Source organism: Pseudopodoces humilis, chromosome 1, assembly GCF_049639895.1.
Source record: "Pseudopodoces humilis isolate 2021_Gansu_Grassland_sample_001 chromosome 1, ASM4963989v1, whole genome shotgun sequence".
Classification (NCBI taxonomy): domain Eukaryota; kingdom Metazoa; phylum Chordata; class Aves; order Passeriformes; family Paridae; genus Pseudopodoces; species Pseudopodoces humilis.
Window position 1 is genome coordinate 134,083,978 of NC_142200.1, and position 24,255 is coordinate 134,108,232.

General features: G+C 39.8%; 1 protein-coding gene across 1 annotated transcript in view; it reads left to right on the plus strand.

The window, feature by feature from the left end:
• The first annotated feature begins 2,072 nt into the window (after positions 1-2,072).
• SPAG6 (sperm associated antigen 6) overlaps positions 2,073-24,255 on the plus strand; it is a 33,870-nt gene continuing 11,687 nt past the window's right edge. Inside the window, exons 1-6 of the mRNA XM_005518741.3 lie at positions 2,073-2,157; positions 2,255-2,350; positions 11,988-12,154; positions 15,572-15,755; positions 22,202-22,407; positions 23,266-23,439. Coding sequence (XP_005518798.1) covers positions 2,133-2,157; positions 2,255-2,350; positions 11,988-12,154; positions 15,572-15,755; positions 22,202-22,407; positions 23,266-23,439 — 852 coding nt within the window. The 5' untranslated portion in view covers positions 2,073-2,132. The remainder of the gene's footprint in view (positions 2,158-2,254; positions 2,351-11,987; positions 12,155-15,571; positions 15,756-22,201; positions 22,408-23,265; positions 23,440-24,255) is intronic.

Sequence of the window (24,255 nt, forward strand, 5' to 3'; positions counted from 1 at the left end):
TTCAGCTGAGCAAACACAGACAGGAGTTTTAAAAAATTTAGACGTCTCTCTTACACTTTTCTAAACTTTTAAAAGGCAGCTGAAGTACCTTCAGCGTTCCAACTTTAAGGTATGAGACAAAACTTTATTTTATTTTATTTTATATTACCTATCAGATAATATGTTTATACAGCGTCAGTCGTCTGATTTTGTACATTTACAGCTTTGCAGGACAAATTATCAACCTATGAAATCTTGAAACCACTATTCAATAGTGTGTGGCTACAGAAAGTGACATTCTTTATTGACTATTAACTCTGATTTTCTGTTGTGGATCACAATTTCACTTGGAGCAGCCTGATCGATAGCAGAGCTAACTATTACCTTCGTCCACAAGTATCCTGCGTCTTGGGAATCGCTCTCAAAAGATACTGGGGGAGATGTAGAGTCTATTTCTCTTCAAACCCTGATAACACTGATATAATTTTCCAGTCCCACCGCATTAGTTACATTAGTTGCTGTACAGACCTCCAAGGTTGTGTTTACTCGTAGATGCAACCATGTCTTTGCCAAGCAGTTATGAAGGGAATTATTCGTAATTAGTCCTTATGGCCGGACAGCAAGATGGGAGAAAGTGGAAGGCAGTGCGCAGCTTATCTAACAGGATGATACGCTGCTGGAAAAAAAAATAAAAATTACCATCCCACCCCCCTCCATTATAGTGCACAGGAATAACTTGTGTCTGTGCCAGGCAGAGCCAGAGAGCTGCTGCCGGACCATCCTTTCCCGCCGTGCCCCTTCCCGCGCTGCTCCCCCTGCCCCGAGAGAGCGGATGCTGCTCCCGGCCACCTGCGGCCGAGCAGGGCGGGGAGCTGCCGCTGCTCGAGTCTTCTGCGCGGGTGGCTGCGCTCGGGCAGATCATTAATTGCGCTGTGGATCGTCTGAGAAGAGCCTTCCTTTCCAGCGGGGCACGGCGCTTCTTCTGCAGCACTTTCCCCGTGGCTCCCGGAGGAGGCGGTGGCTGTAGCCCACGGGCTCGCCCCTGCGCGTCCGCGCTGCCCACACCGGCCAGGCGCCGCCGCGCTCCGCGGCCCTGAGCGGGGCAAGTTTATTGCCCGTGAGGCACACAAACCCCCTGCGTGGGTCGTCGCGGCGGCGTAAGGCAAGAGTGGAGATCCCCGAGGAGGAATCGAGTCGTGGTGAGAAAGGAAAGAAAAAACTAAAATCAAAGAACGCCACATCCCGAAGAATAAAGGCGCGGCGGGGAGCGAGCAGCTTTGAGCTGGCCTTATTTTTCCTTTTTAATTTTTATTTTCCCCCCGTACCCAGGGAGCGGAGGAAAGAGGCAGCAGGTGGAACCCAGAGGACCTGCCGGGAGATGCGCTGGATTTCGCTAGAGAGACGAGGCTCTCCCTATCTGCCCACGTCGCCCTTGGCAAGTTGCGCAGCAGCGGAGCGGGACGAGGGACGCTCCCTCGGGGGAGCAGCGCATCCCACCGGTGCGCACCGGCGGGGCGGCCGCGGCGCCGCTCCCAAATGCCAGCGGGGGCGGGCAGGCCCCGGCCCGGCCGTCAGACATTTCCCCGCCAGCCTCCGCTGCGCGGGACTCGGCGACTCCATGCACTGAGCCCGGCACCGTCCCGCGGGCGCTGCGCGTTCCCTGCCCGTCTCCATCCTTCCCCGGCGCTCCCGAGAGAGCCGGCTGCCTGCCGGTGAGAGGTGAGTGCGCACAGTCGCTGTACACGTTTTCATGTCACGTCGTGTTGATACACCCGCACGGGTGCTGTGCCGTGTGTGTGCTACAGACGTGATACAGCGGCGGTCCCCTCTCCGCGGAGCTGCCTGTCCGGACAGCCCTTCAACCTCTGTAGGTGCCGATACCCACACCTGTACCGGCGGGGAGCATGTGACACACGTGTGCGACCCGCCGCCAGCCGAGCACAGCCCACCGGGCCGCCGCTCGTCCCGTCCCGTCCCCGCGGGCACGGCCCGAGCGCGGCGCGCGGAGCCCCGCGGGGCGGAGCGGCGGCGGGCGGGCGCGCTGACGTCACGACACAGGCCCCGCCCCCGCGGCTCCGCTTCCGCCCGGTTGCCGGGGAGACGCGTCCACAGCGCGGAAATCTCCGCGAGCGCGGAGCCCGCCCGGCGCCGCCATGAGCCAGAGGCAGGTCCTGCAAGGTAGGCTGGACCGGGGGAGCGGGGCCGGGGGAACGGGGCTGGCGCGGGGCTCGCCCGCCCGCTCACTGACCCCGCGCTCCGGCGCTGCCGCCCGCAGTGTTCGAGCAGTACCAGCGCGCCCGGTCGCAGTTCGCGCAGGCGGTGGCCGACCTCGCCGCCCGCCCGCAGAGCATCGACACTCTCCAAAGTGCAGGTACGCGGGAGCCCGCGGGGTTTTGCGCGTCCCGGGGCGGGAGCACCGCGGGGCAGCCGCGGCCTTTCCCTGTTTGTGTTTTTTTATCTCACTTCTCCCCCATTGTCCGTTCGGTTTCCAGAGGTCTTTTCCCAGTAGGATTTGGCCCCCACCCTGCATGCCGAGTCTCCCTGGTTGCGGTGGGAAAGTAAATTGCGCTGGTCGGCTGCGGGCGGCTGCCCCGCCTGCCTGTGCTGGGGTGGATGTCTCTGGCTGAGACCTCCAGTTTATTCCAAGGAAAAATTCTCAGTACAATCCTGTTTAAAACTTACTTCCTCCCTGTTCCGATATAGCTTTATATAAAGTACAGAAATTGGAGTTCTCGATGAAGCCAGCATTAAGTTGCCAAGGAAATTTTTCTTTATTTTAGAAATAAAAAAAAAATTATACTGGCTTTACAAGTTGTTCCTAAATTCTTCTTTGTGCCGGCAGTTTGGCTCAGTTTAGGAGGGATTTGCTTTTGTTATATTGCTGTCATGGGATGTCATGAACCAAATTGAACATTTTTAGAAAGAGGAGCTGCGGGAGCAGTTCTACCAGCTGTTGTGCTGCTGGCATCTGGCAGACCCACTCTGCTCAGCCAAAGTTCCTGAGCTTAAAAGAGGAAAAAGAAGTGCCTGGTAATTGATTACCTGAATGACAGTTTGAAAACGTGCTGTAGATCAGTGGTTGGTTTGCCATGTGGTATTCATGAACTGATTATGTTTTGGTGTGTCTTGATTTTGTTCTTAATACTTGTTTCCCAGATCTAATAGAACTATCAGTCTTTTATTAAATACAATGACATCTAACAAGCAAATGAAAAAGAAAACAAATGGTGTAAATATTTACAACTTTCTTTTATTGTATTTACAACAGTTAATTAAAATTGTTTTTTTAAAAATTTATCACTTAAATCCTTGCTAAGGAAACATTTCATTATGGGAATGACATGTTGACACCAGGTCTTTTGTATTACCTTGCTGTAGCTCTTGATTTTTTGTTTTGTTTTCCATCTTTTAGTGTGTTAATGCCACTGGGGTAGTTTATACAAGTGATCTCTGTTTGCCAAAGGGACATCTTGGCTATAGGAATAATTTATGCCTCATTTGTATGAAGAGGTCCTTCTGTGTCCTTTTACAGTCCTGGTTTTAGCAGCTCCCAGAGAGAGATCCCAGATAGACAGGCTTCTTATAGCTCAGCATTTTAAAAATGCAGAAAGTTTCAATTTTAAGAAAGCAATCAAAGTGCCAAGCTAACTTTAATTGAATTGCATTTCTTTTCAAAATATCTATTTTGATGTAATCTGGTTGGTAACTTTACCTCAGAACTGATTTGTTGCTTGTGCAGAGCAAATAATAGGTTCAGAGGCCTGAAAGTTTCTTCTGCACACAGCTGGTCTGAAGGTTAAATTTGCAAGGATCAGGCTCTGGATAGTAATGTGGAAACATGTATTTGTGTAGATTATCGTACTTGGCTGTTTCTGGTCATGAGCTGTTTTTCCACAAGCTTTAGTTTTTCAAATGCTGGACAAGAGAGGAATGCCTGCAGATATGACTGCTACAATTTATTTGGATGGCACATAGAAATTTTACCATCTTTCCCACCTGTGCCTTTAAAAATACTTTGTAGTTGTATAATTGCAATGAGAGCTGTTCATTTTGGCCTTTTCTGGATGTGCTAGATACAAGTTTAAAAACCTCCTCCTAAATTATGTGTGATTGTTTTTCTTCAACACCTCCCACCAAATAAAATTGGTCCTTTTATTAAAACAAATATTTTGGGACATTGCTGTCTAGCAGATAATTGGTGTGCCTCTTATGGTCTTAATCTAGTGAGTGCTGGAGCAATGATTTAGGAAAGATGACTGTCTATATATATCTCTGTATAAATCTGTATTTAAAAGGGTTTGGGGCTTGTTTCTTATTCTGGTGAATAAGAATTCTTGCCATCCCTTATGGCGATCACTGTTTTAAGAACATGAGAAAAGTCTTTGCCCACTGTCATTTTACATTAGCTGTAGGGATCAGGGGCACCTTGCAGGGTTCTTTTGTTGGATCTCAAAAGTTGTCAGGGTTTAGTATCTTTCTGGCAAAAGCAGAAGGCAAGATTGCAGTGACTTGAATTTGAACAAAATTAAATCCTTAACATGTACTGTCATGTGCTCTTGTATTAATGGCGTCTGTTTATATTCCTGGAATAAGAATGAAAGATGAGTGCTCAAGGAATAAAGCATCTGATCCAGTTTTAGAAGTCTTTTTGATAAATACTTAACATCTTATAAGGAAAATAAAGTTTGAGACTTAAAAAAAACTAGTTTGAGACCTTATTCTTTGTGGAGGTGTCTCTGGATACCATTCTAACACCATGAAAGATGGAGGTGCTGAAAATGTAATTCTTTACTACCCTCTAAGCCCTGCTTCTGAGGTGTTAAACGGGGTACAAGCAGTGGTATTGCTGCACATTCAGAGCCTGCAGCCTGGAGGGAGCAAGCAGCCAGGATCATAGGCACAAGTTCCTTATACTGCCTTGACTGTTGAGAAACCTTAAGGTGCTATTGTTGTGGAGACTCCTGTGTAAGGAAAACTGGTGGGAAGCTGGAAAGAAAGTCAGAGAGGGCCAACAGGAAGCCCACCTTTTCTTAAGGCATCTGAATTCTGAAGCTTCTGTATTTCATCAAGTTCTGGAGCTGCTTTTCCCACTGGGCAGAAATCTCAAAGATGTTGTAACCAGGGAACTGGAATCTGGCCCTGGGCTTTGGCACATTTGCATGGCACCGGCTCTTTCCCGGTCAAAAATGTCCTGGGAGGTTAGTGTCTGGGAGATTAACAGCTTTCTAGTGGCAAGGAAGTGCAAGGAATGATCAGAGAGATTCTTTTATTGGAACACATTCCTGTGTGTTTTCCAACTCTCTGATTTGCTTTGGTGAAGTTTTCCTTATGATTAAATACTACCACAAATAATTGCAGGATTTGTCATTTGAATGTTTAATTAGTTGATACTTTGGGAGAAAAGCCTGCTCCAAAATTCCTCTACATTTTCCATTTAGCAAATATACACGTGAAACAATGACATACATTTTATCAAATGTTTCTTGAGGGCTGCTGACTAATGGGTGAAGCCACTTTGGTAGTAACGACTTTAAATATACTCTTTAAAAATAAATCTATTGATTTGGCAGCTACTGCTTATGAAGTTTTGCATTATTCAGCTCCACACCCCCCATCCTTCCAAAATTTAAAATCCCAGAACCAGGCTATTTTCAGTTATAATGGCAGATGAACTTGAGCTTTTTTTCTCTGAGAACACTGAGATTTAGGCAGCTGTCAGTCTTTTAGAAGAGGTAGGTGAAAATCTGAAGTGCTTCTACTATCTAGTATGTTTATAACAGTGGTAGTCACTGAAGGTCTAATTCTTAATTTTTTTCCTTGTGAAGTGCAGTGCTCTGTAATAAAGAACCCCTTTGAAATTGCATTTTGCTTTGATTTTTTTGGAGGCATTTACAATTCAGGATTAATACATGTATCAGAATAATTGTTTCTGGGTATTAGTTTTTTGATTGATTATTTGATTATTTTTTATTTCTTTTTCTTGTGTTAGAACATGTGGTGATGAGAATGTTGCTTTAAATATGTGAGTTATTTAATGCTATCATAATTAAGAAACAGTTTAGTCTTGCTACTTTGACTGTAAAGATATTATGGGATCAGCTCTTTAACCCCTTTCTTGGAGCTAATCACATTCTTAAGTGTAATGGCTGTGGAAGTAATGGGAGAAGCTGAGTATGGAACATGGGAAAACAGATATGTGTGCTGCAGGGGCCCTGCACACCTGCCTTCCCTTCACATTGCTGCTGGGGTACTTTATCATCTCAGGAAGATAGCTTCAACTGCTGTTCCTCTGCCTTGTGGACTTGCTGGCCAGTCTGCAGGGTTCCAGGAAAATTCCAAACTGTCACTGTAAATGAAGATACTCTCCCAGTGAATCTCTTCCAACTCCTCCAGCCTACAGCCCTGAGCCCAGGTCTCCCTTCCATTCTGCTTGGTATCAAGCTGCTTCTCAGGCCTTGTACTCCGGTCCTGAGCCCTCTCTTCTGCTTTTACGTCTGGGCTTTTTCTCTGTACCTGTTCCACACAACACATGCTAAAGCCTGGAGGCAGTGCTTATCTGAATCAGACTAGGGCTCCACCAGCAGCCTCTCCTGTTTCGTGGTCTGTTTTTCTGTAGGCAAAGGGTGATGTCATCAGTGTTGGTTCTTTGCTGGCTCCAGGCCTATTCCACTGGTGACAGGTTTTAAAAGCTATATTTCTGAATCTCTGGATTGGTTTTAGGAGCCTTTTTTTTTTTAAGAAAATGCTGTTCAAATTGATTTCCCTCCTCCATTTACATTGAATCTTTTTGCCCATGCTTTTCTCAACTTTTCATTCTGATGTATGTATTTTAAATGTACTGGTTTTGAATGTGACAGTTGGACACTTGGCCTTGTGTAGTCAGAACCAGACCCTAGGAAGGGATTTTAGCATATAATTCCATATTTATATAATATTAAAGAATATGATCTGATAGCACTGTGCTCAGTCGAAAGCTTGGAAGCAGTTGGATCTTGCAAGTGGATATGCATGGACACTCCAGTGCCCCCAAGTTGCCAGTTTTAACACTGGAGTTTATGTCCCCCCTTTCGTAAAGGATACACACAGCTTTGGGTTTCTTTTTTGGTTGGTTGTTTTGTTGTTTTTGTTTTGGTTTTGTGTTTTCTAAAAATTATTTTTATTTTGAGTTAAAAGCTTTTCTGAGCTTTAGCAGCAGGAGAAGTGGGAGAGTGTGGCATAAAAGACAAAAGGCCATCTTTGCAGTTGTAGTGGATCCAGCGCGGAGAGTGGCTTTCCCAAAGGCTTGATGACATTGTGGTGCCTGATGAAGGGAAGAAGGAGGCTGGAGGAAAGTACAAGAGAGATGACAGAGAAGGAGAAAAATAAATGCAGCTAAAGCTGGAGGATTGACTGTTTTTGTAACTCAATCAAGTGAAAGCTCAGCTGTTCCAGGATACCTCCTCTTCTCAGTCTCTTGGCCTGTCTGGAGATTTGCAAGTAAGATGTCAAAACCAGAATTTTTTAGAAACTTTAGTCTCAACAAGTGGACATTAAAAAGAAGCAGCTCCTTGTGACTACCTTGGTTTTGGTGTGTTTGTGCACAATTGCATGGGGGCCACTAACAGCCTTGTAAGGGGTATTTTCAGAAATTTGTCCTCTTGTAACAGGATTAGTTCTGCTTCATTAATGCAGAAACAGGGCCTGGCATCTAAGGAGGAGAAACTTACTGTTCCTCAATCCTTCAGGAATCTTCAGTGATACTGTCTAACTGAATCTGCATTATGTCCCATACCATCTGGTTGTTACTGTACGACTTACTTGATCAGCCAGAGTCTCTGTAGCCAAACTCTATATTCCCTCTGATCTCTAAAGGATGGTAGTTGTGCTGGGTGTGGAACTGTCGCAGTGGAGAGTCCTTTCTTGTGATGAGTCACACTTGAGGAGTATGTACTTGAGACTTGCACACTCTGCTGTCTCTGGAAGAGGCTGTGTCAAGACAAGTGAGTGTGAAAATTCTCTCTCACTGCTCCTCTGGAAAATTTATAAGTATAAAGTATAAGTTATAAGTAGGAGATTTAAAACCTACTGCTCTGCAGCTCCTAGAGAAAGGTAGTTGGAGATAGGCTGTTGGGGTGAGGCAGAAATAAATTTTCATTTTATTTCCTTGTTAAGTCAGCTGAATTCAACATGAGGAGCTCTGAAAAATCAAGCTGATATGATGAATATTTGAGTGCTGATGTTAGCTCTGTGAATGTTCTAAATGTATCACGTAGTGCACAAAAGTGAGAAGACGTTATCTTGGTTCAAAGCATAAATTAGAAGGACAGCATCTTCAAGACAAGAGTGTGTCCAGAGACAACAGTAGTGTAGAATTTTTTCCACATTTTAATACAGAAATTATTTTTTCTTTAAGGAAGGAAGATAAGGTAGGAGCAGTCATATTCAGATGCAGAAATGGAAAGAATTTCCAGTATAGTGATGTTACTCTGATTTGTGACTAGTCAAGTTTGACAAGGATTTGATGGGCATGGGAGGAGGGTAGCAGTATTTTGCATGAATTCCATGTTGTTTTCCCCAAAAAATCAAAATGGCCAAGCAAAGATTCCTATCTCCAGAACAGCAGCTGGTTCTTTGCTACAGAAACTTAGAATGAAAAAAAATTGGAACCTGCTGCTGCCCTGAGTGATTTTTTTTTGGTCTGTTTTCCAGATAGGCAGCAGCCAGCACTTTTGCTTGCAAAGGAAAGTACATCAGGCCTGTGTGTAACAGCTCCACTTGAGAAGTGTGTGTTAAGAGTGATTCAGCTTCTAAAGTGTGTCACTCTTTTGAACAAATTAGAGTGGGAAACTGAGGATAGAAAGGGGAATCATTCCTTGCTCAATGTCAGTCAAGGTTCTGTGATGCAAGAGAGAATATTTGGCAGTAATTCTCTGTTACTCAGTTTCTGAGTGCTAGTGGGAACTCTTCCAAAATAAATCTAGTCCAATAGTCTAAGCGCCTTATTTTGTAGTTTACTTTCTGTGTGGTTGCTTTTGAATTAGAGTTAATGAATTTCCTACTTCTGTCACAACAGACTTATTTAGAAGAAGACCAAAGAGTTCTAAAGTTTTCAGCAACAAGACACTGCTACTCTATGATCTGCATGGCCCTGTTCACTTGAGTGAATGATCAAGATAAAAGGAAGTTGTTGGAAGGTTCTTGCCTATTTTACTGCTCTAAGTAATGTTAAATGCATTTGAATTTAATTAAAAATGCTGATAGGAATCCTGGCTTGGACCTCTTTGGAGGAGTAGACTGCTGTAAACAGGATAGATGAAAGGAAGAGATCAAATAGAGGAGGTCACCAAATACAGCTGTGTCTGGAACAAAGAGCTGGGTTGGGCCCAGTGCAGGAAAGCCTCATCCTGTCCTTTACAGCACTATGTTCAAAAGTCATAGAAGAAAAAGTTGGATATCTTGGCTTTCCTATAGGTGTTTTAGTGGAGACTGTAGAATTTCTATGTAGCTGTTTTCACACTCTCTGAATTAATTATTTTTTTTCCTAAATGCTGTAAAGAAGGAAATACTAGGTTTGCTGAAGATATGGAAATGATGACAATGGTAACCTCCTCAAGGAGTTGGTCTTGCAGAGTAATTGGAGGTGAGGGAAAGCATATTAACACTGAGAAAGAAAGTTTTAAGAGAAGGTGGAAAGTAGAGGTAAAAGCTTTTAATTATGTTCAATGCACAGGCATAGTCTAGTCCTATATATACTTCTCTCAATTCTCAGTTAATTTGATGTGAATATAAAGCTTGTGTCATACCAGGAATTGTTTATTCTTTGTCTTGTTTCTCCAAACCCCATTCCATTATAATTACTTGTCCACTTTAATTCGTTCCAGTATAATTATTTGTCACTGTCTCTTCTTACATTCAAACATGACTTTAAGAAAATCCAGTCCTACAGAGGACCAGCACAGTTGCTGTTATTTCTAAACCTGGGGCTTTTTTCTAACCCTGTTGTAATATTTTGTGTTCTTTCTTCAAACAGTAACTCCTATTTAATTTTTCATCTCTTTCCTCACTATAAGTTGTATCACCTAAAGTAATTCACATTAGAATATTTTGTGCTGATGCTTGAATATCATCATCAAACTTTACATGGTTTATACTTTCATGAAATGAAAGGCATTGGTCATGGGGAGGCATGTTGCTTGGAAGCATTTTCAGATTGGAGGTTTTAGGCTGTTCCAAAAGTGAAAGCTGTATCGGCTATCTTGAAAATACAAAATCTCACTTTTGGAACAACTCAAAGCATATATATGTACGTAAAACCTTGTTAAATGTGGTTTTACATTTTTTGCAGTGGGTAGGTATGTCATAAAGGTCAGAAATGTGTCACAAGGTCTGGACCTAGCTCCTGGGTAAAGTGATTCTAGTCTCTTTAAATTTCACTTGATTTGAGATCATCAGAATTTAACAGATGTCTGACACATCCTGGTTTAATGTCCCAGCCTTCAGACTTGGCTTTTTCAGGGTCAGGACACTGCATGCTGAAGTGCTCCTTTCCTTCTCCCCCAGCTACTTCTGACAGGCTCTTTTACATCAGTAAAATTATTTTTCCCCCTTTCTTTTTAAATTTTCTATTTATTTAATAATCTTGTTTTCTTATTATCTCAAGTCAAGTAATATCTGTACTTGCCTGTTTGGGCACTGTCACACCAGAAGGCCTTTGTTCAGTGCTAATAACATACAAGCCTTTGAGAAGGCAAGTCTTGCTTTCTTTCACTGTTGTTCAACTAGATCTTTATATTTGTAGAAAAATTTAGTGGAAAGCACTGAGAGAGCTGATATGAAGATACCTGTAGCTCTGACACATCTCCGTTTTCAGAGACTTCTGCTTTCTGGCTAAGGTTTAAAGCTCCAAAATGTCAATTCATGGAGCTGGCTGCTACAGGGACAGCACATTTAAAGAATTACAATACAAGTAATTTTCCCTTCCCAGACCTTATGAATCACATTCTTTATATAACCATTTGGTTCTCATTTCTATCCCTACTGAAGAGTCGTAGTTTGACAGGAAGAACTTCCACACATAGATTGGTCATCTTTGATCATCTTTGTTCCCTTTCACTGAATCTTTTTCAGTTCTATTCTAGTGGAGGGTATTCAATGTAGTATCGTGATGCTTTAGCCTCTACCCCTTTCCAAATAATCCTGAGCACTCTGTGTACTTCTGCAGGTAAAGTTTCTTCTCTACTACCGAGCAAGAGCTGGGATCTCTACTGAACTGTCTGTTCTAACATTGAGATTTTTCTTCTAGTTGGTAATAATCTGTTTGGAGTCCATCACTGCATATGTGAAGCTGGAGTTGGGTTTTCTTCATGAGGTCCATTTCACTTGCCATTTTGTTATCCAGTCGTTCAGTTTGTAGTTTATTAGTGTTTCCCTTGCTGCTACTTTCATATTTTTTATGCTTAGGTGATACACTGTGAAGTCATCAGTGAAAACAGATCATAAATAATAACATGATAAGAAAATCTACAGCTCTTCTATCTGGAGTGTAATGTATTATGGATATTGGTCTTCAGTCATTGCTTATAACAGATGAAATGTAATTTGGTGTAATTCAACCTAGAGGTTCTGCTAGCATGATGAATGAGGGACATGCCAATGTCTTCTCACCAGGATCTCCAGGTGGAGTTTCCTGTGCACATGGTAACGTATGCATTTTATGTATGTTTGAATATAATTTAGTTTCTTGTGTAAACTTTAAGATGTATTTTGTAGACATTTGAATACACCTTATTTCTACATGTGACTTTTTTTTATATTTCAGAGTTGTTTTGTACCTGTGAGAAGTGGGCAGAAATATTGCTATACATCAGCAGTGCTATCCAAGTGCCAGCTTAATTTCAGCAGAACACCTGGATTTCCTACATGTTCTTATTCCCTGGAAGAGTAATTTAATAGGTTTTTATGACTAAAGGCAAATGTTTAGAAAAACTTCTGCTTATCAAATCGGCTTTTGTCTTCTTGCTGCAACTCAGGTGTAGTGTGTTTGCTGAGACCTCTTTTGATGGATGTCATCCCAAGTATTCGACAGACCAGTGCCTTGGCTCTTGGGAGACTTGGTGATTATGATGTGAAGCTGGCAGAGGCAATTGTGAAGGCAGGCATTCTTCCACAGCTCATATGTTCATTGCCTGAGGAAAATGTAAGGCATGATTGTTCTCTTAAGTAACATTTTTAAAAACTGTTATACAGGGAAAGGGAATTCTTTATGTATCAGCATCTGCTGTTATTCTAATAGGACATTAAATGTATTGAAGTCAGAGCTTCATGTAGGTTTGAATCCCTGAGAGATCACTGTGTACTGTATGCCTAAGTTTGACTTCAAATAAGCTTGACTTTAAAATACTGTATTATCCTTTAATGCACTATAGGAAATACGTTCATTGCACTGTAACATTTTTAAAATGTTCAGTGATACTTTGTAAAACGTCCCCCTTCAAAAAGGAGACAGTTTGGAGGCTGTAGTGATAATGGACTAGGTTTTGTCTGTAATACCAGGCACTAGTAAAATACATATAAAACCCCTGAATTCTGTACAGAAATACTTAGTATCTCCAAACACAGGCCTATGAAAATCTGTAGCATGAGAAAAAACAAACCTCTGACACAGGAAAATATATGGAAAGGTTTTCATCTTCATATTTGTCAAAACCAAGCAAAGTACAGTCACAACTGCAATGCAAATAAATCTGTTGGTCTCTTTCACTCCCTTCCTCACATTTTTCTTCAAGATCTCTGTCTCTTTCAGCTTTGATTTTTCAAATGATGCTAGCCTAGATTAACAAAAATACCTTCATGTAAAGTTCCTAATAGCTAAAAACTGACAGCTGAAGAGTTTAGTGCACTGATATCACAACCATACTTATGTTGCAGCTTTGACTTAAGAAAAGTAGATTTTCAATGGAAATATAATTTGGAAAACCATATATTTTCATTTTCAACCTTTTGAGGAAAACAAAGATGTAAATGTACTCATTGCATATTTTTTTGTGCCTGTAGAATCATTGGCTATACAATTAAAATTGAAAAAGAAAACATTCAAGAAAAACTTTGATGGCAAGATACTGGTATAGTATGAAAAGAACATAAAGATTTTAATTAGACAAGGTTATAAACTTTTTGGTTATTTTATTTCTATTTTAAGGGAAGATGTGGGACAAAACTCTACCCACTGTTGGTTTGGAAACTACCCCCCTGCTACATTAGCACCCACTCACTAAATTAGCTCAAGTACCCTGAGATAGAGTAATTAGGGGAAGCAAATGCAGGACTTGTGTGAGGTCATGGAAATGCCTTGGTGACTGAGGGCAAGTGAAGGAAACTCATGCAGTTCATGCAGAGTTTAGCAAGCAGACAGTTTGTCACTTCCCACAGGGAAAAAAGCCTTTTCCATTCCACTCACTTTTAGTGTATCAACATCTGTATTTAAGGATGAGATTCTTTGAGCACACAGTGAATACTATTTCTACTAATTTATGGGAATTGTCACAGGGTAACATCCCAGATCAATGTTTTATCAATTAAATGGAGCAAAATTCAGTTTTACAGCATATTCTGACTATGCCTGTGAATGTGATTTGTTTGAAAAGAATGTGTTTTGAATAATGAAAACAAAGAAGTGTTTTTCTTTGCCAGGGGCATAATTAATTAATAGAAACAACATACCCATATTTGTACAGACATAGACTTATGTAAACATATATGGCTCCATTGAGTTCAGCAAAACTTACAGTAACTTACATTATCTAAGGATTTGACCTGACCTAAGCATTTGTCTGTACTGTTTCCCTTAAATTCTGTTCCCCCTAAATGAAGTCTAATGCTTTGCTTGTAAATGATGTTTAATGTACCTGCTTGTAGACCTTAACTTAGAATACTGGATTTTTGACATAAAGGAATTTTATCAGTACTGGTAAACTAAGGAAGGTAAGGGTATGTGTTGGAGCACTGAAAGATGACTGTGCTTGTTAATCAGTAGCATGCTCTCTGATGTGGTTTTAGCCAATGCCAGCATCAAACTACTCAACAATGCTTGGACATTGCTTAAGGGGTAGCACAAGTCAGGAACAGGTTCCAGTAGCATAGATAAGGCCATTGTGCTTTGAGGAAAGAGTAGTTTAGGTGGATGGATGTGTTATGCTGTGTCACCTTCCTTTAGAGCCAGGGAATGGGCCTGGGTACATTTTAATTCCTGGGGGCCATTGCAGATACTGTTCTCTTGCCATATCTTAGTACTTTAGATGAGGGTTTTGAAGGTGTTTGGGTACCTTACAGGATGCACAAAAGCACTCACGTGGTTCTTTGTTTTTCTGGACTTGATCCAGAAGGGATGTGGGCTTTGCATTGTTTAAATATTGGGTACCTTGAGAGTAAGTCTAGCACTGTAGAGTGCCTAGGCTCCCTGTTCAGAGCAGGGCAGAATCAAGCATCTTGGGATGAGATCAAAGCCAGCTGGCATACGGAGAGAGCCCTCTAGAGCTTGTCCATAGGGGTCATCTGTCAGTGCCCAGGCTGGAGGGCATACTCCAGGCACATAGGCATATCAGCAGGTTACTTGTGCCCCCATGAATCTTGCCCTTCATGAGGGAGGGGGACTGTCTTTAGCACAACATGGTTTTCTCTGGCCAGAGTACTTTAAGTGGGCTCTGGATTTTGAAAACGTAAGGCAGTAGAAGAAACTTAATGGTCAGCTTCCATATACTAGTGGCAGTTATAAAACTGCAGGAGGAGGCTGAAATGTGACTTTTTGAGGGAGAACTTAACTCTGCTTTTAGAAGAAATCACTGCTGCAGTTTATGTGGGAACCCCACGCTGTGTGCAGTGTCATGTATTATATATACGTACTGAAAACAATATTTGGTCCAGCACTGAGGGAGATGGGCAGAACTGAGACGGGAGGTAAGACTTCATGTGCTCTTATGACAAAAGGGCCAGGGTGCTTAGTCCTATTCAGAGTGAGCTTTTTCTGGACACAGGCAGGAGTAAAATTGGAGGCTGCTTGGTCAAAATGGTGAGTTATTCAGTATCAGGTGTTGGTGTGATGGGTTTTCAGTATCCTAGCTGTGGGTTTTAGGCAGTATTTAGGCATTTCAGGATTCAGATCCTAAACTCTTTTATTGGATCTAATTCTCTCTGTCTCAGTTTCCTGTTTGCTAATGTAAGTAGTGTTTTCTCATAGTGTTACAGATGGATAAAATTATTTTAGGAGCTTGCCCTGCATAACATGTGTAATCTGGTTAAATATGTTAAGAGTTAATTTTTGCAGCTCTTGTTGTTCACTATTCACTTAAACAGACTTACCTAGACTACTGTCTTTTTCCCATATCCTCTTAGTTCTCTCATTTTTTCTGTTTGTTTATGCACTTGCTGTAGATTTCATATGATGAGCTGTCCCAAAGAACTGTAATTTCATTGTTTGTGTGGTGCCTAGTGGTCCTGATTTGGATCTGTATTGAGATATTGCTGCTACTAAAAAAGTCTAATTTAGGCATGTCTGTATTATATTATGCTTTGAACTTCTTAATGTTAGTGAAAGTTTGTTTGTTTCTGATTTGTCTAGCGTTACTACAAGAAAACAGCTGCATTTGTGCTAAGAGCAATTGCTAAACATTCTCCACAACTAGCTCAGGCAATAGTTCAGTGTGGAGCACTGGAAATGCTGGTGATTTGCTTGGAAGATTTTGACCCTGGAGTCAAAGAAAGTGCATCTTGGGCATTGGGGTATATTGCCCGACACAATCCAGGTAACAAGTTTCATGTGTATAATCTTTTAGCTTAATGTCTTGTGATAATAATAATAAATGGTGTTATTTTGGTAAATAGAACAAGATGCTTTTTATTCTCTACTGTTACAAAATTTTTAATTTTGGATAAAACCCTAGCGTAACTGTACCATTCCAACAATGCTGTACCTTTTTGTGGGAAACTGGCATACCTGACACCAGCAGTGCCCAGGTATGAAGGGTGATTTAAGAGATGTGTTTGGCCCGTTGCCAGAAAAGGACACTCTACTTTATTCCTCTTGATGAAGAGATTTCTGAATCTTTATATATTGTGTAGGTGTTACTGCAGAAGCAGGTTTCTTTTGCTCGGCATTAGTTCTTTTATATACACAGTTGAATGGAGAAGCCTAGGGAGAAGCAAGTTTCATGCAGCTTACAGTAGTGTTTGCAGGATAAATAGGCCAAATTTATTGCACTATGTTATCATTAGCCAGTGGACCACACTACTCTCTGAGAGTCAGGAATAGATCCTAGGAATCCAATATTGAGTAGTTCACTGCTGTCTCACAGGCAGTTGTATAACTCACTGGTGGTGTCATGTTCCTATTTAAAAGCTGATCCACGTGGTTGATAGTTCTTTTACCAGCTATTTATATAGTTCAAGTAAAAGTTTAGACTGTGAATGAAAGAACTGAGGGAAGAAAGTGCTAGCTTGAAGGGTTTGGAGAAATGGTTAGTGTTCGTATTGTTCAAAGTTAAACTAATTTTACTATCATAACATTAACTTATGGTTTTGGCTCTAAAATGTACATAGACTGATTCTGGAAATGATTTTCTTTGTTTTTTAATCAATATGGAATGTTGGACTGCAGAAGGCATGGGGGATTCCCCTTTCCCACTTGGAGGGTTAGCTTACTGGGAGAGTCTCCAAACTTGTTAGCACCTTTTTAACAGGCTGCATTTTCTGGGGAGCAAATTAATTCTTGGGACACCTCTGTGGTAATGATCTTACATCATATGGTCATCAGGATTGAATTCCACTCTTGGTGAAAAATAATTGTTCCTTCCATCTGAAGGGTATTTATTTAAATATCAAAAACGTTCATTTGTATAAATGTGTGTAGTGTGTGTGTCTGTGTTACTCTTAACATAAACATTTCTGCAGTTTTGTTATGTCATTAAATCAATATTGAGTCGCTTCAATTGCCCTTCATGCTATTCACTGCATGAATGCTGACTGAGCTTTAGGGTGATCCAGTTCATTCTCTGACAGCATTGTCTGCAAAGATGGAGATGATGTGGGGCTATTGAAGACAACAAATTCCTTGTACAAATTTTTATTCCATGGTTATGAATAATTTATTTGCTGATGGTGAATGGGTGCATACCTTATGTCAATTTAAAATGACAATAAGAACAGCAGCCTCAGAAATTAGGTTGAAATTGTGAGTGCTACCAAGCTGCAAGCATCAGGACATAGACAGATCACTAGATGTAATCAGTAAAAACCCCTGAATGCCAACAAAAGCCCACCAAAAGATCCCTGAAAAAAATGCCCAGCTACAGCCAATTTAGGGGGATTTACCTGCCTCTATAACACAGTCACAGGACGTCTCTAAAATAATTATTTAAAGTAAAGGAGTTATACTGAAAAAAGATCATTCTATGCATCATATGTTTCTTACACTGGTACAAACATGCCTTTGCAACATGATGTTTTTGGAGATGTGATACAAAGATAGAAAAATGGGATATGAAGACTTCTTCTTGTCAATAGCTGGTGTTTACTGTTCAAGAAACTCTGGATTGGACTGACATGCTCCTGTTGACAAAATTTGCTGGTTATGATTTTCTGTCATTGACTTTCTGTGGACACATAATGCAGCTTTACCTTTAAAAATAGAGCTGGGTGTGAAATCGTTTCCCCCAGCCACAAAAGGTTTTTCAATTTCAAAAATTGTTACAGCTCTGAACTGGGACAATATTAAGACAAGACTTTTTCTCCTGAAAAGATTGGGGATAGAGAGATTTGTTTGCCCCAGCAAGAAAAGTTCAATAATTAGGCTATATCTCTGGGATTAAAGTCCTGATCTGTTTTAGGCAGGATGTGAACCTCTGTCTTCATGAGTGCAGTCTAAGTCTCCTGGCATTCAGTGATAACTGCAATGGTGAGGGTCTCTGCTTTTGAACAGAAATTGCATCCATGACCCAGTAAAGCTACTAAGAACTGCAGTGTGTGTTCCCATGAAAAGACTTCCATTTTGGGAAATTGAAGCTTTCCCCCTCCTTCCTCGTGATGAAAACACTGCTTAGCAAGTTCCATACTGACTTCATACAAAAATCTCTTAAAATGCAGTTCTTCTGTGAACAGATGTCGCCAGAAGGCCTGTGAGACTTTAGGTCAAGACAAATGTCTCATGATGTTTCAAGATGCTAGAAATCTTGCCAGGTCAGATTCTAAAATTTAGAAAGTGCTTTTGCAGTTCTGTTCTTTTTTTCCCTTTAAGCTGAATTTCGGATACTACTTTTACTCCAAAGTGTACAAATCAGTGTACTGTGATTTTGCCATTCATTATTTCTACTATTTGCATTTAAAAAGAACTGTAAATGTTTCAAATACCACAAATGCCATCAGGTCCATGAGAAATATTTTGTAACATTTTATTTATATTCATTTAAAGTGCAAAATTGTTTTCTTTGAAGTATACAGATAATTTGGCTTTCCATTTTCTTTGTCTGCATTAAAGGTGTAATTTATTAATTGTCTCATACCTGAGTCTGACCTCCATCCTCCTGATGCAAGGTTTTCCCACTGGTTCTAGGAATCTTTAGTGCTGTGGTTGTAGTGGCCTGCATAAACCTCTGATTTTGAAGTGCAGCCTTTGAGCTACTTGAATTAGTCTTCCTATGTGGCCATAAGGTGATCACACAGTCCTCAGAAAAATACAGCATTGGTGGTTGTTTTTGTCAAAACCTGTTGTTTCCCGTGGATGCAGCTGCTACCACAGCAAGGTCTGTTTGAGAACCCTGATCTGAACTGAAAGTTGCATTTCCTTCCAACCAGGGGTTTTACTGCTGCTCTGCTATGGGGATATAATATTGTATATTGTCAATATAATATTGAACTGATTTTCTTTCTCTGGGGACAACCTGGACATTCACTTTCTCACCTTCATCTTTTTTGTCTTCATCTGTTTTTTTTAATCCATACTATTATTGCCAATGTGTTAATATTAATAGGGCTTTTTTTTTTTCTTAACACCTTAAGATAGTTTAGAATAATCCTGTAAGACTTCCCATTGTTTTCAGTGGATATGTAGGTAGGATCTTGAATCCACTTTGTTGCCTTTCCCCTCTTTCTGATGACATAAACCCGTGATGAGTCTTCAACTTACTTTGAATTAATGTTTTCGTCCCTGATGAGTACTTTTCTATCGAGACAAACCAGCACAACTCTAGTACAACTTGTAGAAGTTGTACTAGAAGGCATCTCAGACTCCAAAATCTGTCTTTGTTAGTCTTTCTTCTACATCCGTTTGAGTCTTGTCTGCAGTATCTCCACTTGCTAAAATCTTCCTCATGTAGATCTGGTGAAAGCAATTAATTTATGGTCAGTTTTGAGCCACAGTTCTCTTGTGTCTGAACATAGAGTTCAATTTCCTACTTCCATTCACATAGGCAGAAGTTCAAATTTATCATCATGTACTTGGACAAGTTCCTCCCGTTGTACCCCAATGTGAGTTCCAAGCCTGTGGTTTTCATAACCTTCCGTGGAATCAAATGAAGTTCATACATTAGCTTTTCTCTGCTGAATTTCTCCTCTGCAGGTATGGGTCTTGTCTTTACTCTTATAATACAGCCTTGGTGTAGTATTTGGAAGAGTAGTTTTGTAATTTGTTTCAGTTATTTTAATTTTTCTGACAGAATATTTGGTTTTAAAAATTTCTTATTTCCATGTTTGTTTTTGCCTCCATCTCCTTCTCAGTCTAATTTTTTTCCCCACCATTGTCTGTGTTTCTAATTGGATGGCAAAGTTTCACGAATCCTTTGGTGTATAATCTGCATTAAAGATGTTCTACAAGTAGGAAGGTTAACTGAGTCTTTTTTTGAGGGAAAAAAAAAAACCAACCTACAATTTATAATAGAATCATTAATACGTAGAATTGTAATTTTGGGCTGAATTTTCAGAGAAACACAATGGGAAATACTGTATTTCCTTTCTTCCCTGCCTCAGCTTTTCTGTTTTTCTGACAGCCCATTTATTACTTGTCTCTCTTGACACATGGTCCAGCCCTCCATGTGGTAAGTTATTAGCCATGAACCTTATAAACACCAGTGGAAGAAAAACCATTTAATTACCCATGACCAACAGTAACCATCAGTATTTAAATGATATCAGACTTCTAACAGCAAGAGCTGATCTAAATTGAATCAGATTTAGTTTGCTCTTTTGAAATAACTTTTATGGTTACTTAGGAAGCCTGAGTGTAGCTGTGACCTGAAAGCACTGCTCTTTCTCTCCCTGCTTGAACTTCATGATTTTAGCTCATAAAACGTCAAAGAAGGCCATTCTTTAGCACCTTGTCCCTCTTGACATCAGTTTCTTGATATTAGCATTTCCCAGCAGACTGGGGGCAAGGAGCTGGTTGAAGTTCTGAGGCACAGTTGGAGGAGTTAATCTGGACTGTTGGTCAGTAGATCACCATGTATTCCACTTGGTCAGTGCACAGCAGCAAAACACAATCTGAGGAACACCCAGCATGGCTTTCTCCATGAAAAGCTGACTGTAGCTTATACCACTTACATTGATCAGTTCCTTTTCAGATTTTTTACGTACATTTCAGGTACATTTTACTTCAGATTTTTAAAACTGAAGATAGAGCACTTGAGTTTAGCTGAAATTTTATGATTTGTGTATTTTGAGGATGCATGCACTACATCTTCAGTCAAATATTTATTTGAAAAATGAACTTTGTAGAGTTAATTTTACAGATTCACAGAATGTTCTGAATTGGAAGGGACCCACAAGGATTGTCAAATCCAACTCTTAAGTAAAAGGCCTGTACAGGGGTTGAACCCACAACTTTGCTGTTATTAGCACTATGCTCTAGCCAACTAAGCTAATTTCAGGGTATTGTATTAGTTTAAAAATTACTGCACGATTTATTTTTTTGATGTAATATTTATATTTTCTTTAAAATATGGTATCATAAAGTAACATACAGTGTAAATATTTTACTTATCACATGTATTGCAGTGTGTGACTATAACTCACTAATTGAAAACAAATCTGGTTTGGAACATTATTTGGATATTAACAACGTAATGATGACATGATGTACAGATTTTATGAAAAACTATATTAGTCTATGTATATTTAATGAAGTATGCTGTATTTTTCTTAGTATGAAAATCTCTTTATGGATGGACTATAAATCAAAAGCTAAGTTAGAGTCTTGAAATACAACAGCCATATGTTGCCATGGTACTGTAAGTCAAGATAAATGTTAAAGATAATAATGGATATGCATAATAAGGTGTAGCAAAACTGAACGAAGAACGTAATAGATTATTGAATCCCCTGTGGTTTTTACCACTTTTTCAACACTATTTTAAAATAGCACAGCTTGGTTATAATATAAATTTTGCTTCTGATATCCCGTAATTCTCATTTTAGGACTGTGATTAATGCTGCATACTCAGAGAGAGCTAATGAATTTCTAATAGTGTAATTTTTGTCCATGTCAGCTAATCACATGCTCAGATTTTTTTTTTTTTTTTGTTTAAGGTGCAGTTAGTTAAAGATACTGTGCTAATCTCAGACACACAATACCACTGATATTTCTCATTTGTATGATTGTGCATAATAATATTTTCTTGTCATTTAAGTATAAATTCTGTCTCATCCTATGCACGGTAGCAAAGACTAGTTTTGATCAGCAAGTTCCATTTTTACAATCTTTTATGTAAGAGAAGTCTTTTATGTATGTTTTTTGTATTTTTGTTTTTGGCATTTGATCTATGCTAATATCTGCTTATCATTTAAAGAGGGTAAAATGCTCTCTAATTAGCTGGTTGATAAAATTTTGGTACTTTGGCTTTCTGTGTTGTTGTTAGCCATGCATAAAATGCTTTCCTATTGATCAGTGTAGAATAGCCAGGGTTTAAACAGCTGACATCTGCTTACTTTAAAAAAAGAAAAAGAAAACAGAATAACAAACCATTTCAGCCTAATCTACCTCAAATGTGTGCATGTAAATGGGGGTCCATCTATTGACCTGCATTCTTTTCAGTTGTGGATTGGTCCACACGGTTTATGAAACCAGGAGGGCTGATTTGAAATGCAGATGTCGAGACAGTGAACTACACCCTCCCCTTTTTCCTTTGCTGTATCTGTCAGGGTGAAAAATGGCTTGCACAAGGGTCAGTCACCCATACTCACTTAATTACTTTCCTTGGACCTACAGAACTGTCACAAGCTGTGGTGGATGCAGGCGCTGTTCCTCTTTTAGTGCTCTGTATCCAGGAGCCAGAAATTGCTTTGAAAAGGATTGCTGCTTCAACTCTCAGTGATATTTCAAAGCATTCTCCAGAGTTAGCACAGACAGTAGTGGATGCAGGAGCTATCGCTCACTTAGCTCAGATGATCTCGAACCCTGATGCTAAACTGAAGGTACATTTAATTTTTTTTTTTTTATCTCCATTATACCAGTCATTACTTGAGGTTGTATCAAAGACATGGATGTGCATATTTATTTGTAAGCTCTTGGTTTGGGTGTTAACAAAATGTAACTATGTAGTTAGTGACAAAGATTTCGGAACATATTTACAAATTTAGCCACTGGATATAAACTGCAGCTCTGTGAAGAACAGCTAATCTAATCTTTTAAGTGAGTAGTATGGTTTTTTTTTAGAAAGATATACTGTATGAAGAATGCAACAGATACTTGTAATAGATAAAATTTGCACATTTCAGTTACAAAAAAGATTTTGCATACTAAAGATTATACGATAAGCCAGTTAATAGTGAACTTATTGTATTTTTGAATGTGCTATCTGATGTGAATAGCTGTTGTCAAAGGTTTAATCACCAGCGTTTAATTGACAAAAATATTGTCTCTTATTATAAATTCTCTGTCTTACTCTACCAAACAGAAGACAACATAAAAATGCCACAAAAATTTCTTAATATAAGATCTGACAGATTCAATTTATGTAAATAAAAATACTTTCTATAGATTTTACTAATTTTTAAATTACTGTTTTAAATGGTGTGTATATATATTTTCTTTTTTAATACATACAAGCTTGAATGGGATAAAACAAAAGAGAAACTTTTATTCAGGAACCAGCGAATGTTCTGTGCCATTATATTTGTGCATGAATTGACTCAGTGAATTGTAAAATAGCTGTAATTGTTTTCCCTATCCTGCTTTGTTTTCCTTGATGCAATAGATTTTTGTGTGCAGGGGGAGTGTGTGTTGTGGGATGTTTGTATACTATTGATTTTATAACAATTTTTATTTACTAGCGTCAGGTGCTGTCAGCTCTAAGCCAAATAGCAAAGCATTCAGTGGATCTTGCAGAGTTGGTGGTTGAAGCAGAAATTTTCCCAGTTGTGCTCACATGCCTGACGGACTCAGATGAATATGTCAAGAAAAATGGTGCAACTTTAATTAGAGAGATAGCAAAGCATACGCCTGAGGTAAAACCTTGAAAATGCAAATACAAGGTCATATCATTAGATTTTACACTTTAAATAAAATACAGGATTATTCTGTCATTTGCTTTTCGAAAGGGAGGGCAATTGGCTGTTTGGCATGTTCATTGGAAAATATGGAAATGCTTGCTGATATTATGAGATGTGTATTGAATATGAATTGGGTTAGGAAACTGGGAATCATAAAATGTATACCTAGCTACTTCATTCTATGAGATATCAGCACAGAGAGGGAGGTCTTGGCTGACAGTACTGTCAGTCCTAGATATTAAAAATATTATGAGAAAAGCCTCACAGAAGTCATGATACCAGCTAATAAATTGCAAGATCATCCTTTAACAATAATAGACAGCGTGTATCTTTTTAAAAATCTTCAGGGGTGCTGGGATCACATTTTAATTATTTTTCCAATGACAGCAAAGGTCAAAAATTCTCTTATTTATTATTAACCCGATGGTAACTTGAGTTTGTAATTTGAGTTTGAGCATTTACAGTGTTTTTGCCCATAGGAAGGTGGGGATGTTTGGCAGAGTCAATACAAAATAATAGGAAAACCATATAATTACAACTATGTTAATCTGCCAGACCACAGAGATAATTAAAAGGCTCTAAATATGACTTTGGAATTAAATATAAGCCATGTATTTGTGGAACACACTAATGCTGAGCATAGTAATTTCAAAATCACGATACTAACAACTGAGAAGTGTTTAAACATGAATGTTGTGCAGTTTCTTCAGCCTGCCAGTCTTTAAGCTGGTGGTAAAAGTTTACAGTCTTGGCTCATTTCCTGGTTTCTCT